The sequence below is a fragment of the Vicia villosa genome, linkage group LG3 (genome assembly GCF_029867415.1).
Source record: "Vicia villosa cultivar HV-30 ecotype Madison, WI linkage group LG3, Vvil1.0, whole genome shotgun sequence".
In the NCBI taxonomy this organism is placed as follows: Eukaryota; Viridiplantae; Streptophyta; class Magnoliopsida; order Fabales; family Fabaceae; genus Vicia; species Vicia villosa.
In genome coordinates this window covers 112,805,072-112,823,407 of record NC_081182.1, presented here as the reverse complement: position 1 = coordinate 112,823,407, position 18,336 = coordinate 112,805,072, and the positions used below count along the sequence as shown (strand labels likewise).

The window sequence follows — 18,336 nt, the reverse complement described above, 5'->3', positions numbered from 1 at the left end:
TTCGAAAGGATTTTGAGAAAAAGATCAACGGCGCAAACGTTAGTTAACATAAAGGACTAACATGTAGCGAAAAAGGACTAACTTGTTACAATTAAAACATAAAGGACTAACTTGTTATAATTAAATAACTTAAAGGACCCAGGAGGTAATTTAGCCTATATTTTACCTCGATTATTAAAGTGTTATTCACTTTAGATCTTTGCACTTGTCTTTGCTTTACCGTTGTTGTTTACGATTAGTTGATAGTTATATAAAATGTTGGATTTGTACTTCCTTCCTACGTCGAGAAAAACTCAGATAAATTAGTTCATTTATGTCTCAATTATTTTAAGTGGGAGGCGTCAATTTAGAATCGACTGAGAGAAAAAGAAGAAGAAGGTACAAACATCAACTTCAAAAAAAAGAAAAAAAAAAGAGAAATATTGATATCACACTAAAGCTATAGATTAAGTATTTTTAGTTTTTGGACCATTCATAATTTTTTATTCTCACATCGAGAATTTTCATGTTTAAATATTGATTTATTTATTCAATTTACTGTTGTATTGTTGTTGATAGTTAAAGATTCTTATAAGTTTAAAGAATTTTTTTGCTGCTGCGAATTGCTAATTACTTTATTATATAAAACTTATAATAAAAAGAAGCAAAGTAGGTCAAGGATCGATGATTAAATCAATATAAAAATATGAAAGAGGAAACCAAACAAATCATATATCAAAACGATAAATGAAATGTAAACATAAAATGTAACTAATTATTATATTTTCTAAATAATTTGAAGGGTGAAATATTTTGTAGTGTTGTTAAGAACGGAGTTAGCTTTAAATTCGTTGATGAAGCTCCAGGGGACGTACTCTCAACAAATTCCTATAACATATCCATGACATGTTAAAATTATAGAAAATCAATATTTATATAATAAAATAAAATATAAAAATGAATTATAATTAAATAATAAAAATAGAAATGTAATTCTTACCATAATAATTTTCTCATCCCAAAATGGTCCCTGCATTTCCATAGTCTGCTTAAATTATTATTCATAACAAAACACATTAAAATCACAATCACAAGTAGAAAAAACACTTATAAAAAAATTAATAAATTATATGAAAGAGACTAAAATCATATTAAGTTTTACCCTTTGATTATTACGAGTTTCTATTAATTCCATATTTTCATTCACATATCTTTCAATCTTTGCCTCAATAAACTCAACATCTTCTCCTTCGATCAATTTAAATGCTGCAAGAGGGAAATTAAGTAGACTATAAAATATAAATCATCATCTAATTAATTAATAAAAAATTAATAAAGAAATTAAGTAAAACTTACTCATGTTGGTTGCATCTTCCTTGTAGTCATTGTATTCTTTCAAAGATGGAAAATCATATTCATTCTTATTGAATCTATAACAAGTTTTCAATATTTAAAAAAGCAAAATTGGATAGTTAATTTCAATATCTAAAAAGCTTTTTATAAATATAAATTATAAGATATAGAATTGATTGATTACATTATATTCATCATGCGGTTGATCATTAGGTTTCTTGCTTGCTTCTCTTTGTTTGCTTCATCTTCCATTTTTCACTATTCTTTTTCTTCAAGAATTTTTCTTCATAATTTGGTAGTGTCTTTTTTTATTTTTTAATTCAATGATTCTTATTTATAATAGTAAATTAGGGTTAAGCATTTAATAAGATAATTAATTCGATTTTCGTTTTTCATAAAAACATACCTTTATGGAAAAAAAATAGTAAAATCAATTTATCAATTACCATAATGAATCAAATCATCCCATTAAAGAGAAATATCTTATTTTAATTATATATTTTCGTTTTTAAAAAAGTGATTCTTATTATTATTATATACACTACTAGAAATACACGTATTACCTGCGGAATTTTGCTAAATTTCCGCAGGAAACGTGTTTCCTGCGGAATTTCCTGCGGATTTATGCCCCCAGCTAAAACCTTCGTGGGTAATATTTTTCGCAGGTAATTCCGCAGGTATTTCCGCAGGTAAATCCGCAGGAAACAATGCGCAGGTAAATCCGCAGCTAATTCCGCAGGTAAATTTGCAGGAAATGTCTATCCACAGGTAAATCCGCAGGAAATTTCTTTCTGAAATTAAATAATTTTTTTATTTTAATAAACTTTTGAACCATTATATATATTTAACTATAATATAAAATAAAACTATAATTTTCAATTTAAATTAAACTTGAATTCATAGAACATAATTGGTAAGAAGTACTTACATAGTCATTACTAAAAATGACTCAAAAAATCAAGTTATTACTAATCATTTGTTTGACAGGTTAAAAAGATAATACAATCCAAAAACTAAGTCAAAATGAAAAAAATACAAATCAAAATTCATTACTAAGGTCTTCTTCATCTGTTTCATCGACGACATCTTCATTTGTGTGATCACTTTCATTAATGGGTTGTGGTGGATGAGAAGAAGATCCAACAAATCCTAAATGATTCATTAAAAATGAAATTTTATTATTCGCTTCGGCCATCTTTTCTTCATGTCGATGCAATTGTTGCCTCATCACCATCTTCTCTTGTTCTTGTCTTTGCAACGATGCATTTAAGGCATGGACTTGACTTCTCAAAATATCAACCTCTTGAGAGTCACTTGAAAGACTTGAGGGTTTCTTTGATACAGAAACCAAAGTCTTAGATGCGGTTCCAAGACCAAATACCCTATTCCCTTTCTTCTTTCCAACCGACTCTACCCATATATCCAAATCAGGTGGCATTTCATTAGTTGGTTGACTATCAGCTTCGTCCTCTCCTGGAATAGTTGGATTCTGAGAAGAAATCTCCAACTTTTTCTGTTCAAATTTATCCTAAAAGAAAATTGAAAAAAATAGTAAGGAACTAAATTCAATAAAAGTGATATTTTCTAAAAGACTCGTGTGTAGATTTAAAATTCAATCAAATTAACACTTCCCGAAATACTTACATATGCAGATTCAGCATGAACTCCAACCCAACTTTGATCCTTTTTCCGATGTGTGCGAAAATAGAACTCGGTCAATGATGGATCTGCACCCTTTTCCTTTCTCTACAAATTACAAAAGAAATAGAACTCAATAATTTTATGTATCAAAGTATATGATATTGGTATAGTGATACTTAACATGTCAAATTATACTCATATTCTCCAGTGTCTCTAACCAAAACGAGAACACTGATCAATAATTAAAAACAGAATTGTCTATATCCTATGTACAATTAGTTAATTCAAAACACCACCTGCAACAACCATCCTGCAAATTGTTGCTACTGGACAAAGAGTATGAAGATTTAATCCATATTATTGATAACTTATTTCAAAATTATATATGAACACACGTTCTATAAATGAAACTGCACCTTCTATAAACCATACACAACAACATTGAAAAATATTCAAAGTTATTGACTTGTTATGGCAACTTTCACACTTCACAAAGAAACAGTTCAATCATGGTTACTTCTAAGTAGAACTCACATCTTATTCCACTTCATATATGTTTCTCTTTTACTATCGTATCAAACTATTAAGTAGATTATGATTCAGTTCATTAACTAAAAGACTATTCGATTATTTAATAACAGTTCGGTTTGATTATGTGATTTCCCTACTAGAACTCACATCTTATTCCACTTCATATATGGATCTCCCTACTAGAAAGATAAACTTACTTTCTCATCCCTTTGGACTCCATTACAAGCAAACAAATATATTTTCAGATTTCTTAAAGGTGATAGTTAATTCTCTTTATTTCATATAAAAAATTAATAGATTTACTAGTTTGCTTCTAATTTAGATAATTGTATTTCTAACTTTTACTCCCTACCAACATTATATGTCTGTTCGATGATAGAGCTTGTGGATTTATAAATGGTCTGGTAGTGTGCCCTGTATGTCACTATACTATAAACTAGATTTTCCTTCTTTGACTATGTTTATAAAAATGCTTTATAAATTCATCTTCCCACAAAGCAAAAGACCAAATCTTTCAGAAGTTAAATCTCTAGACACAATCCCTATAATTGATTTGAGTTACTCTCATGACAACAACCATTCATCCTTGGATACTAAACTTCAAAATTAACAAGTCAGTATATTTTCTCTACCGAAATATAATGAAAAACATATAATATATACCATTCTTTTCCAATGCAAACGATGAGGAATAGACCCTCCGGTGTGAAGAGATGCGCCATCCATAGAAGACCGGTTTCTTTTATTCGTCTCAGATGTTTTTTTAAACTTTAACGAATTCCAATGGTCCAATAATTGCTGCCACACATCAGCTCCCATCCAACCCGGTCTATACTCCAAGTCTTTGCGAACATCTTGTAGTAGCTGAGACATCTTTGCTGCACCTCTTCTTTCAAAGTTACGTCGCACCGTAACCTTGTGTTCCGGTGGCCATGAAAACTTTTTCTTTATTAAAAAAACCATGTATTGTGAGCATTGTTTTTGTTTAGTGATCATTCTTATAATTTTTATCAAACCTTGTTCATTGCGTTTATCATCAGATACAAAGACATAAAATTGTGAGCAAAACAGATCAATTTTGAAGCTCAGGTTAGCTGCATCACATAGCCTCAAAAATCATAATGGAGAAAAGAAGATGAAAAAACAGAAAAGACCCTTAAGCACATTAAGGTTTAAGGACATCCCCACACAATTATATAAATGTTTTACAAGACTACTTGAAAATCATTTATTGTCCATACTGGACAAGCAAATATTCCTGAAGTACTCCACCCTGACAACATCCCATAGGCAGGAAAATCATTTATTGTCCATATTAATGCAGCTCTCAATCGAAAATTTTGCCTCTTTGATGAATCATATGTTACTACACCATCATTCCACAATTGTTGCAATTCATCTATCAACGGTTGCAAATACACATCAATTTTACCTTTTGGATTGTCTGGACCTGGAATGATCAAGGTCAAGTACATATAAGGCATCATCATGCATAGCTCAGGAGGTAGGTTATATGGTGTGACAATTACTGGCCAACAAGAATATGGTTTTGCAGATTGGCTAAAAGGGGTGAAGCCATCAGCACATAGACCAAGTCTAACGTTTCGAGGTTCAGAAGCAAATGCAGGATATACTTGGTCAAAATGTTTCCAAGCTTCCCCATCTGAAGGATGACATAACACACCTTCTTCCCTACGATTTTCATAGTGCCGCCTCATATGCTTTGCAGATCTTTCCGAAGCATACAATCTTTGAAGGCGGGGGATTAAAGGCAAGTAATGCAATCTCTTGCGAGGAACATCTTTAGAGTTTCGCTTACGCTTACGCAAAATACATGTTTTTGTTAGAACAAGATTTGTTCTGATCAATTATCTTAGTTTTGATGATAACAATAATATGAATTTTGCTTAAGATAATATGGTACTCTAATCCAATGCAATTTCCTTTTCAGGAAATATATAAAGAGTATGCATAATTCAGCGCTCAGAAGCTTTGTCTCAAGGGTTCAGCATGCAACATCAGAACATGGTCTGGCAAGACATCAGAAGATGGTCGAAGCAGAATCAGAACATGGGTCTATGGAAGCATCAGAAGAACATGAGATCAGAAGCACTGAAGTTCTGATGGTATCACGCACAGAAGCACTTCAAGGTCAGAAGATCAGAAGATGCTTTGCACCAAGCTGTTTGACTCTGATGATATTCAAACGTTGTATTCACAAACATCAGATCAGAAGGAAGTACAAGTGGCAAGCTACGCTGACTGACAAAAGGAACGTTAAAAGCTATTAAAGGCAACGTCAGTAGACACAGCGTGAACAAGGCTCGAGGTAGTTGACAAAAGCGTATAACATTAAATGCGATGCTGTACGGAACACGCAAAGCATTAAATGCACTCAACGGTCATCTTCTCCAACGCCTATAAATATGAAGTTCTGATGAGAAGCAAGGTTAACGATTCTGAACAAAACAACTCATATTAACTTGCTGAAACTCTGTTCTATTCAAAGCTCAGAATCTTCATCTTCATCAAAGCTCACTACATTGCTGTTGTAATATATTAGTGAGATTAAGCTTAAACGTTAAGAGAAATATCACAGTTTGTGATTATAGCTTTTAAGAAGCAATTGTAATACTCTTAGAATTGATTACATTAAGTTGTAAGGAACTAGAGTGATCGTGTGGATCAGAATACTCTAGGAAGTCTTAGAGGTTATCTAAGCAGGTTGTAACTAGAGTGATCGTGTGGATTAGAATACTCTAGAAAGTCTTAGAGGGTATCTAAGCAGTTGTTCCTGGAGTGATCAGTGTGTGATCAGAAGACTCTGGAAGACTTAGTTGCTGACTAAGTGGAGAACCATTGTAATCTGTGCGATTAGTGGATTAAATCCTCAGTTGAGGTAAATCATCTCTGCGGGGGTGGACTGGAGTAGTTTAGTTAACAACGAACCAGGATAAAAATAACTGTGCAATTTATATTTATCGGTCAAGTTTTTAAAGCTATACTTATTCAAACCCCCCCTTTCTAAGTGTTTTTCTATCCTTCAATTGGTATCAGAGCGCCGGTTCTAAGGTGCAAGCACTTAACCGTGTTTAGAAAAGATTCAGGAAGAGAAAAACGCTTCAGTAAAAGATGGATGATGAAACTGCAAAGTCTACATCTACATCTGGCTCTGCTGAGCAACACAACGGTAACAATGGTTATACTAGACCGCCGGTATTTGATGGTGAAAACTTTGAATACTGGAAACATAAACTGGAAAGTTACTTTCTTGGTCTAGATGGTGATCTATGGGATCTTCTGATGGATGGTTACAAACATCCGGTAAATGCCAGTGGCGTAAAGCTGACAAGGCAAGAAATGAGTGATGATCAGAAGAAGCTTTTCAGGAATCATCATAAATGCAGAACTGTTTTGCTGAATGCTATCTCTCATGCTGAGTATGAGAAGATATCTAACAGGGAAACGACCTATGACATATATGAGTCCTTGAAAATGACTCATGAAGGAAATGCTCAAGTCAAGGAGACTAAAGCTCTCGCTTTAATCCAGAAGTATGAAGCCTTCAAGATGGAGGATGATGAAGACATTGAAAAGATGTTTTCAAGATTTCAAACTCTTACTGCTGGATTGAGAGTTCTTGACAAGGGATACACCAAGGCTGATCACGTAAAGAAGATCATCAGAAGCTTACCCAGAAGATGGGGTCCTATGGTGACCGCATTTAAGATTGCGAAGAATCTAAATGAAGTCTCTTTGGAAGAGCTGATCAGTGCCCTGAGGAGTCATGAAATTGAACTGGATGCAAACGAGCCTCAAAAGAAAGGTAAGTCTATTGCATTAAAATCCAATATCAAGAAATGCACTAACGCTTTTCAGGCTAGAGAAGAAGATCCTGAAGAATCAGAATCTGAAGAAGAAGATGAACTGTCCTTGATCTCCAGAAGGCTAAATCAACTCTGGAAGAACAAGCAAAGGAAGTTCAGAGGCGTCAGAAGTTCAAAGAAATTTGAACGTGGAGAATCTTCTGATGACAGAAGATTTGACAAGAAGAAGGTCATGTGCTATGAATGCAATGAGCCTGGACACTTCAAGAATGAATGTCCAAAACTTCAGAAGGAAAATCCCAAGAAGAAGTTTCATAAGAAGAAAGGTCTTATGGCAACCTGGGATGAGTCAGAAGATGATTCAGACTCTGAAGATGAGCAGGCTAACTGTGCGCTGATGGCGACAGAAGATGACGGATCAGAATCTACATCAGAATCAGATTCTGAAGAGGTATTTTCTGAACTTACTAGAGATGAGTTAGTTTCCGGTCTAACAGAACTTCTGGAATTCAAGTCTCAGATTAGTCTCAAATACAAAAAGCTGAAAAAGCTATTTGAATTTGAAACAAAGAAGCTTGAGTTGGAGAATTCTGAATTAAAAGAAAAACTTTTAAAATTATCCAATAATGTTGGATCTCCTTCTGATTCAGAAAAATCCACTCCTAGTCTAAACCATATTCTGAAAGAATATGATTTAAGTTTCAGGAAGTTCTTATCTAGAAGTATTGGCAGAAGTCAGCTAGCTTCTATGATATATGCTGTGTCTGGAAACAAAAGAGTCGGCATTGGTTTTGAGGGTGAAACCCCATACAAACTTGAACCTGTTGATGAAATGAAAATCACATACAAGCCATTGTATGATCAGTTCAAGTATGGCCACTCCCATGATATTAGGCACACTTCACATGCTCAAAGTTTTCACATTACACACACTAAGAAGCATGTGACACAACCTAGGAAATATCATGAAACTCACATTAAAAATTATCATGCTGTTCCTCCTATTGCTTACAATGTCAAACCCAAGTTCAATCAGAACTTGAGGAGAACCAACAAGAAAGGACCCAAGAAGATGTGGGTACCAAAGAAAAAGACTATTTCTTTTGCAGATTCTCTTGGCGACAAAGAAGATAAAAGTCAACATGTCATGTCACCTGGACTCAAGTTGGTCTCAACACTTGAAGGGAAGAAGGACTGTCTTCCAAGACCTGGTGCTTAAGTCTGGAGGAGAAGTCAAGTTTGGAGGAGATCAGAAGGGCAAGATAATTGGCTCTGGAACTATAAAGTCTGGTAACTCTCCTTCCATTTCTAATGTACTTCTTGTAGAAGGATTAACACATAACCTCTTATCTATCAGTCAATTGAGTGACAATGGTTATGATATAATCTTTAATCAAAAGTCTTGCAAGGCTGTAAATCAGAAGGATGGCTCAATCCTATTTACAGGCAAGAGGAAGAATAACATTTATAAGACAGATCTGCAAGATCTTATGAGTCAGAAGGTGACTTGTCTTATGTCTGTTTCTGAAGAGCAGTGGGTCTGGCACAGAAGATTAGGTCATGCTAGTTTGAGAAAGATTTCTCAGATTAACAAACTGGATCTTGTCAGAGGACTCCCTAATCTGAAATTCAAATCAGATGCTCTTTGTGAAGCATGTCAGAAGGGCAAGTTCTCCAAACCTGCATTCAAGTCCAAGAATGTTGTTTCTACCTCAAGGCCATTAGAACTCTTGCACATTGATCTGTTTGGCCCAGTCAAAACAGCATCTGTCAGAGGGAAGAAATATGGATTAGTCATCGTAGATGATTATAGCCGCTGGACGTGGGTAAAATTCTTGAAACACAAGGATGAGTCTCATTCAGTGTTCTTTGATTTCTGCATTCAGATTCAATCTGAAAAAGAGTGTAAAATCATAAAGGTCAGAAGTGATCATGGTGGTGAATTTGAGAACAGATCCGTTGAAGAGTTCTTCAAAGAAAATGGTATTGCCCATGATTTCTCTTGTCCTAGAACTCCACAGCAAAATGGAGTTGTAGAACGAAAGAATAGGACTCTGCAAGAAATGGCCAGAACCATGATCAATGAAACCAATATGGCTAAGCATTTCTGGGCAGAAGCAATAAACACTGCATGCTATATTCAGAATAGAATCTCTATCAGACCTATTCTAAATAAGACTCCTTATGAATTGTGGAAGAATATAAAGCCCAACATTTCATATTTCCATCCTTTTGGATGTGTATGCTTTATTCTGAACACTAAAGATCATCTTGGTAAGTTTGATTCCAAAGCACAAAAATGTTTCCTTCTTGGATATTCTGAACGCTCAAAAGGCTACAGAGTATACAATACTGAAACATTGATTGTAGAAGAATCAATCAATATCAGGTTTGATGATAAGCTTGGTTCTGAAAAACCAAAGCAGTTTGATAATTTTGCAGATTGTGATATTGATATATCAGAAGTTGTTGAGCCAAGAAGCAACGCATCAGAAGCAGAGCTTCTCAGAAGCAAAGAATCTGAAGATCAAGTATCAGCTTCTCTGGAGAATCTAAGCATTTCTGAAGAACCATCTGTCAGAAGATCATCCAGACTCATTTCTGGTCATTCAGAAGATGTCATTCTTGGAAAGAAGGATGATCCAATCAGAACAAGAGCATTCCTTAAGAACAATGCAGACTGTCAATTAGGTCTTGTATCTTTGATCGAGCCAACTTCTGTTGATCATGCTCTAGAAGATCCAGACTGGATAATTGCTATGCAAGAAGAACTGAATCAGTTTACAAGGAATGATGTTTGGGATCTTGTTCCTAGACCAGATGGATTCAATATAATCGGTACAAAATGGGTCTTCAGAAACAAGCTCAGTGAGAAAGGTGAAGTGGTAAGGAACAAAGCCAGACTGGTGGCTCAGGGTTATAGTCAGCAAGAAGGGATTGACTATACAGAAACCTTTGCACCAGTGGCCAGGTTAGAATCTATTCGTCTATTAATTTCATTTGCCACTCAACATAACATTACTCTCTATCAGATGGATGTTAAGAGTGCCTTCTTAAATGGTTATATAGATGAAGAAGTTTATGTCCATCAACCTCCTGGTTTTGAAGACTCCATGTCTCCTAATCATGTTTTTAAACTAAAGAAATCGTTGTATGGATTGAAACAAGCTCCCAGAGCTTGGTATGAACGCTTAAGTTCTTTTCTTCTGGATAATGGTTTCACTAGAGGAAAAGTGGACACTACTCTCTTTTGTAAAACCTTTAAAAGGGATATTTTAATTTGTCAAATATATGTAGATGATATTATTTTTGGAACATCTAATGCTACACTTGGAAAGGAGTTTGCTGAGTCTATGCAGGCTGAGTTTGAAATGAGCATGATGGGAGAACTCAAGTATTTCCTTGGAATACAAATAAATCAAACATCAGAAGGAACGTATGTTCACCAAACCAAGTATGTGAAGGAACTTCTGAAGAAGTTTAATCTTCTAGACTGCAAAGAAGCCAAAACTCCTATGCATCCAACATGCATCCTAGGTAAGGATGAGGTAAGTAAGAAGGTAGATCAGAAGTTATACAGAGGTATGATTGGATCTCTTCTATATTTGACTGCTTCTAGACCTGACATTCTGTTCAGTGTTTGTTTGTGTGCTAGATTCCAATCAGATCCTAGAGAATCTCATTTAACTGCTGTTAAGAGAATTCTAAGGTATCTGAAAGGTACTACTAATGTTGGCTTAGTTTACAGAAAATCTAAAGAATACAACTTAGTAGGATTCTGCGATGCTGACTATGCTGGAGACAGAATTGAAAGAAAGAGTACTTCAGGAAGTTGCCAATTTCTTGGAAGTCATTTGATCTCCTGGTATAGCAAGAAGCAAGCAACTATTGCTCTCTCAACAACAGAAGCAGAATATGTCGCTGCTGCTGGTTGCAGTACACAGATGCTCTGGATGAAGAGTCAGCTAGAAGATTATCAGATATATGAGAGTAACATTCCTATATTCTGTGATAATACTTCTGCTATATGTTTATCTAAGAATCATATTCTTCATTCAAAAGCTAAACATATTGAGATTAAACATCATTTCATAAGGGACTATGTTCAGAAGGGTGTTATATCTTTAAACTTTGTGGATACAGACCATCAATGGGCTGATATCTTTACAAAACCCCTGGCTGAAGATAGGTTTAAGTTCATTCTGAAGAACATCAGTATGGATTTATGCCCAGAATGAGAAGATGCGAAGTTCTTATGTATGAGTATCTTCTGAAATGAAAGTGGATTATTTTTTAATCAGAAGTTCTGATTGAAATCTTTTAGAAATTATGATTCGGTTATTACTAACGTTTCATTGTCTAAGTTGATTCAGAACCTCTTTTAAAGCAAAACAGCTGTAACGTTTTATCTCGGATGGTAAACCTGTCTTTACTGTTCATGGATAAGCGCGCGTGCAGTTGAAGGGACGCCGACCATAGGTAACTGTGCTAGTCACCTCATTTGTCTTTATTATCTCTCCTCATGTCACGTAACATTAAATGCTATCCATCATTTGTTTCATTTTATTTTCTTTTAAATACTCTTCAAACGCTTCTCCTTCCCTCTTATATTTTCTCTATTACACTCTGTCTTTGTTTTCTTTCTCTATCTTTTTGCATTCATATCAAACCCTAGCTGTTCATTATCTGCAAATCCATCATGAACTCTTCATCAAGCCCAGGAAACCATGAAAATGATCAAAACAAAAAGAGAAAAGCTGTTGAAACATCTTCTTCCAAACCCAAAAAGATAAAGATCACCTATGACCCTCTCAAGGTGAATCCATTCGAAGCAAAGTTGTCTGGAAACTATTCTAGACGTGTGTTTCAACCCCCTGGTGAAAGCCCTCCATCATCTCCATCTTCTTCCTCATCTTTTTACCTTCAAGACTCAACTTCCTCTTCATCTAACCTTTCCTCTCCCTCAACCCATTCCAAAGAAATCTCTTCATCTTCACCTGCTGAGAATGTTGTTTCTGATAGAGATTGTGGAAGATCTGCATCAGAATCAAGTCTCCCTGACCCCTCGCCTGGAAGCCCAAGAAGCAGTAAATGATGCGTTTCACTCCTTCATGGCAAGGATAACTGCAAATTATGACAGGGTTCAAGACATGCTAGCGCAGATTTTGTCTTAGCTAGGGTCTTAGTCTTTGGTCTTAGTAGTTTTCTTTCCTTGTTGCATCTGCTTGTTAAACATCTTCTCATGTAATATCTTTTGATTATCAATGAAAAGTTTCTTTGTTTTACATTTCATTGATTTTGTTTGTCGTTTTATACATCTGAATCTTTTGAAATATTCTTTTTGATGTTATGACAAAAAGGGGGAGAAGATAAATGATAAATGATTTGATTAATCTATCAGTTGCTGGGTAAAGCTCCCACACATTTACTAACAAGAACTGCAAGTTCTATATGGTTTAAGTGTTTTGCAGGTATAAAGAAGTGAAGAGAATCTTCAAAGCAAACACAAGAAGCAAAACCATAAGAAGCGTTATTCTGTAAAAAGAATAAGCTCATGGAAACTGAAGCAAGCTGAGTGCTGTCAAGCTTCAGAAATCAGAAGCAAGAAAGAAGAATGAATCAGAAGCACTGATAATAGAATTTGATCCATATTTGTCTATTTGCTCTGACAAAATTCTATTTGCTCTGATACATTATTTTAGCCTATATGGCTCTGATACATATCATGTGTTCTAATATACATTTTATGTTCTGACTCGTTCATGCTGACTTTTGTCGTTTAGTTTTTGTTCTGTAACATGCTGACTTTTGTCGTTTAGTTTTTGTTCTAGCATGAAGTGATGTTGGTAGAAATTCAAAGCTCTGAAGCTATCCGAGGGAAGCAGAAATCAGAAGCTGTGAATGTTCTAAAGATCCAGAAAACTCAAGCTCTGAAGCTGTCCTAAATGGAAGCAGAAATCAGAAGCTGTGAATGTTCTGAAGATCAAAGAAATTCAAGTTCTGAAGCTGTCCTAGATGGAAGCAGGAATCAGAAGTTGTGAATGTTCTGTTGATCTAAAGAAATTCAAGTTCTGAAGCTGTCCTAAACGGAAGCAGGAATCAGAAGCTGTGAGTGTTCTAAGGATCTAAAGAAATTCTAGTTCTGAAGCTGTCCAATGGAAGCAGAAGTCAGAAGCTATGAATTCTCTGAAGACAGAAGCTTATGTGATCGTCTCTACCGAAATAATCAGGGAAGTCTTTTATTAAAGTTCTTCGAGTATTTATTTCAGGGGGAGATTATTTATCTCAGGGGGAGATTGTTAATTTTAGGGGGAGACATATTCACATGCTTATGCTATAGCTGTGTAATTTGTTTTTTGCCGTCTGCTCTTTCTGATCGCAAATTCATATCATTTATATATGTTTTTGTCATCATCAAAAAGGGGGAGATTGTTAGAACAAGATTTGTTCTGATCAATTATCTTAGTTTTGATGATAACAATAATATGAATTTTGCTTAAGATAATATGGTACTCTAATCCAATGCAATTTCCTTTTCAGGAATTATATAAAGAGTATGCATAATTCAGCGCTCAGAAGCTTTGTCTCAAGGGTTCAGCATGCAACATCAGAACATGGTCTGGCAAGACATCAGAAGATGGTCGAAGCAGAATCAGAACATGGGTCTATGGAAGCATCAGAAGAACATGAGATCAGAAGCACTGAAGTTCTGATGGTATCACGCACAGAAGCACTTCAAGGTCAGAAGATCAGAAGATGCTTTGCACCAAGCTGTTTGACTCTGATGATATTCAAACGTTGTATTCACAAACATCAGATCAGAAGGAAGTACAAGTGGCAAGCTACGCTGACTGACAAAAGGAACGTTAAAAGCTATTAAAGGCAACGTCAGTAGACACAGCGTGAACAAGGCTCGAGGTAGTTGACAAAAGCGTATAACATTAAATGCGATGCTGTACGGAACACGCAAAGCATTAAATGCACTCAACGGTCATCTTCTTCAACGCCTATAAATATGAAGTTCTGATGAGAAGCAAGGTTAACGATTCTGAACAAAACAACTCATATTAACTTGCTGAAACTCTGTTCTATTCAAAGCTCAGAATCTTCATCTTCATCAAAGCTCACTACATTGCTGTTGTAATATATTAGTGAGATTAAGCTTAAACGTTAAGAGAAATATCACAGTTTGTGATTATAGCTTTTAAGGAGCAATTGTAATACTCTTAGAATTGATTACATTAAGTTGTAAGGAACTAGAGTGATCGTGTGGATCAGAATACTCTAGGAAGTCTTAGAGGTTATCTAAGCAGGTTGTAACTAGAGTGATCGTGTGGATCAGAATACTCTAGAAAGTCTTAGAGGGTATCTAAGCAGTTGTTCCTGGAGTGATCAGTGTGTGATCAGAAGACTCTGGAAGACTTAGTTGCTGACTAAGTGGAGAACCATTGTAATCCGTGCGATTAGTGGATTAAATCCTCAGTTGAGGTAAATCATCTCTGCGGGGGTGGACTGGAGTAGTTTAGTTAACAACGAACCAGGATAAAAATAACTGTGCAATTTATATTTATCGGTCAAGTTTTTAAAGCTACACTTATTCAAACCCCCCCTTTCTAAGTGTTTTTCTATCCTTCAGTTTTGTATCGAGGCTCATTGCAAAACTTGCACTCCTTCAAATTTATGTCCTCTTTGTAATACAACATACACCCACCAATGCAACAATCTATCTTTATCCTTGATAAACCAAGTCCAGCCACAAGTTTTTTTGTTTCCCTAAAGTTAGAGGGAATGACATTCTCTGGGTGGCTTGATTCCTTCATAAACTTCACCATATCATCGAAACATGCTTGTGACATGTTGTGTTTAGATTTTAAATTCAACATCTTAATAGAAGCAGATAACTCTGTTGTGTTTTTACATCCCGGCCACAATGGTTGCTGAGTTGAATTCAACATGTCATAAAATTTTTTTGCTTCCATGTTTGGAGGTTCCTCTTCATGTTGTGCAAAATGTTGCTCGCGATTAAAACCGGCAGCATCAAACACCATGTCTTGGTATCTATGAACATGTTCATAACTCCACTGTTGACTACTACTACAAGGTGCAACCATATCTATATCATCATTGTCGCTATCATTGATGTGAGGGATTATCTCTCCATGGCATGTCCAATTCCAATATTCCGGTGTAAACCCGTGTTGGTGAATATGAGTGTTTGCTTCATCCGGGGTGAGGTGGTCCTCATTTTTGCATTTCTTACATGGACATCTTATTACACCATCCTTCAAATACTCTCTTTGTTGACAAGCAAAGGTTATAAACTCTTCAACTCCTTTTAAAAATTCATATGTATGTCCGCTCCGACCAGGGAGAAGCCTATTATACATCCATGTTCGATGTCGGGGAATTTCCATTTCCTTTGCAGCTCCTATATAAGTTACAACCAACATATATATCCCATTCTCATGTATTCAATTCTTTTATATTAAACATGAAGAATTTGAAGAAATTACAATTGTACTAATTAACTAACTCTAAGAGTCCTAATTCCTAACACAAATTCTCATCACAAAAATGGCAGTGTCTTTATCGAGAAAAATATCCAAATTATCATTGTCCTAGGCTGCTAACCTAGAAGAAATTTAGCTTAAGATCTATAAACATATTCAACTATCAAACAATAAAAAAGAACAATCTATAAACATAGGCAACAGTTTAACATACCACAAATTCTTGAAGTAGAAGCTGTAGAATGTTTTCTAGAAAAAGGTTCTCATCTTGGGCCAATTTTGTTTGTTTCTGTTAAATCACAAATCAAAACAAACAAACAAAAATCACAACCTTTAATAATGTCAAATCAAAGTTACTACAAAAGAAACTAAACACTTCAATTCTGCACCAGATTACAGCTGTTATAGATTGATTGGCTTATAATTCTGCACCATATTTGGAGAAGCAAGTAATGTTTAACGAGCACCAGTCATAAGATTATCAAATGCAACATCAGATATTTGTAAAAGCCAATAGGACTAGAGATTTATTTTTGTTTACTTTATTTACTATGAATTAATATTTCCAAAATGTCTAATCAGCTTTCTCAAATATAGGCGTACACACTATCTATACGTTTATATAACTTCAATTAATCGAATTGTGTAAAAAAAAATTCAATTAATCGAATGAAAAATGTAGAACATAAAATCCAAGATACATGACATATGGTCCTTGTATACGAAGCTATAGTAAAATTTATACCGGCAGTTTCGACCCAAAATTTCTTCTCGTGTGTATTCTGTAAGCTCAAGAAAGCTATCTGATGCAAATATCTGTAAAGAAACCAACAATAATCACTCATAAGGTATGATATCAGCACACATAACAAGTTTCATACTTTATAGTCACATGATATCTAGCATCTTTTGTGAATGTAAGTTAAACTTAAAAGTTTAATATGTATTAGGTGAATAAAAGAAGATGATAAAGTATGCTTCTAAGACAATCAGTTATCATTTTCAAGGAAAGATAGCACCAATTGCTCTAAAAAAAATTAAAAAGAACATTAATTAATCTTACTATAGGACAATCTGGAAGTCTAGAATCAGAAATCACAAAATTCTTTTCTATCCTTTCCAATGTGGTTGCTAAATCAATTCCTTGCCTTATATCCTTTCCAATGTGATTAGAATTTGCATGATTAGAGACATCATTAGGGAAAATAAATTCATCAGCACAACTTGAGGGTAGTTATAAAATCATTACTCACTGCCATACCAAGAGCCTTAAGCCCTTCACCAGTTACAAGACAACAACTTTGAAGCCTAAGACTAAAATCATTTCAACAAACACCTTGTTTACAAAAATCACATAAGTTTATATTCAACCTAACTTAAAATCATCTAATTTCAGAAATGAATAGGAACAAATTTACCACATCAGAAAAACAGGAACAAAACCCTAGCTATGGAAACTGAAACTCTTGTAACATTCATGATTTCAATTGATTTTTAGCTTAAGCCATAACTTGATAGCACTGGTATTTCTTATTAAAGTGTGAAGATGCGGTGATGGGACTCCGAGGAACGAAATGTATATAATGTTTAGAGAATACCTGAGTTGAAGTGTGAAGATGAAGAAGACCACAACGCGAGAAAAGCTCCGGCGAGATTGTGGCAACAGAACACCGGCGAAGATGCGGTGATGGGCCGGCTACGACTATGGCGAGGTTGCGGCGAAGAACGTTGAGTTTTGAGGTTTAGGTTTTTGAGTTTTACGTTTTTGAGCAGTAACAAGGTTTTTGAGTCTTAACGTTTTTTAGTCTTAGTTTTCATCAAATATAATTTCTTTCCAATTTTTTTTTAGTTTTTTAATTTTATTTTTAAAAAACTTTGATACCTATTGTTTTTATATAGTTTTTTTTTATTTTATTTTTTAAAAACTATTATACCAATTATTAAAAATTTGCATACCATTTATTTATTTTATTAAAAATTAAGATTAAAAATAAGATTAAAATTAAGACTAAAATTAAAATTAAAAATTAACTAAAATACATTATAAAAATAATTAATAACATAGAAAAAATTATGATTAAAAATAAAAATTAAACTAAATAAAAAAAATACCATAAAAATAATTAATAAAAGAGAAAAAATAATGATTAATTTTTTTTATAAATTAAAATATTGAAATATGTTAAATCCGCAGGTAATTTCGCAGGAAAGTTACCTGCGGATTTACCTGCGGAATTTGTGTTACAGTTGCGTTTTATTAAAATAGATATTCGCAGGAAATTCCGCAGGTAACTTTCCTGCGAAATTACCTGCGGAATTTATATTTTTGTTAGATATTTTGTTTAAAATATACATTTCGCAGGAAAATCCGCAGGTATACCTGCGGAATTTTCTGCCAATGCTGGATCCGCAGGAAACTTATTTTATTTAGGAAAATCCCAGAAAATTCCGCAGGTATACCTGCGGAATATTTTCCGCAGGTAATACGTGTATTT

At 34.5% G+C, this 18,336-nt stretch overlaps 2 protein-coding genes across 5 annotated transcripts; both read right to left on the bottom strand.

The window, feature by feature from the left end:
* Positions 1-750: 750 nt before the first annotated feature.
* LOC131658814 (uncharacterized) lies at positions 751-1,584 on the bottom strand. The gene is made up of 5 exons (XM_058928067.1): positions 1,517-1,584; positions 1,336-1,409; positions 1,142-1,245; positions 980-1,024; positions 751-867 (listed from the first exon to the last, which is right to left on the bottom strand). Exons 1-5 carry the CDS (start codon positions 1,582-1,584, stop codon positions 751-753), a joined length of 408 nt encoding a protein of 135 aa, XP_058784050.1.
* A 697-nt stretch (positions 1,585-2,281) lies between these two features.
* On the bottom strand, positions 2,282-17,669 carry LOC131662346 (uncharacterized). Of its 4 annotated transcripts, none has more exons than XM_058932110.1 (6): positions 17,440-17,669; positions 16,587-16,657; positions 16,056-16,130; positions 4,168-4,449; positions 2,977-3,078; positions 2,282-2,860 (listed from the first exon to the last, which is right to left on the bottom strand). In XM_058932110.1, exons 4-6 carry the CDS (start codon positions 4,375-4,377, stop codon positions 2,372-2,374), a joined length of 801 nt encoding a protein of 266 aa, XP_058788093.1. In that variant the 5' UTR covers positions 4,378-4,449; positions 16,056-16,130; positions 16,587-16,657; positions 17,440-17,669; the 3' UTR covers positions 2,282-2,371. The 4 variants fall into 4 exon arrangements, with proteins under 4 accessions (XP_058788093.1, XP_058788094.1, XP_058788091.1 ...); XM_058932111.1 differs by lacking the exon at positions 17,440-17,669 and adding an exon at positions 16,905-17,398; XM_058932108.1 differs by lacking the exons at positions 16,056-16,130; positions 16,587-16,657; positions 17,440-17,669 and adding an exon at positions 4,521-4,599.
* Between the last annotated feature and the right edge of the window lie 667 nt (positions 17,670-18,336).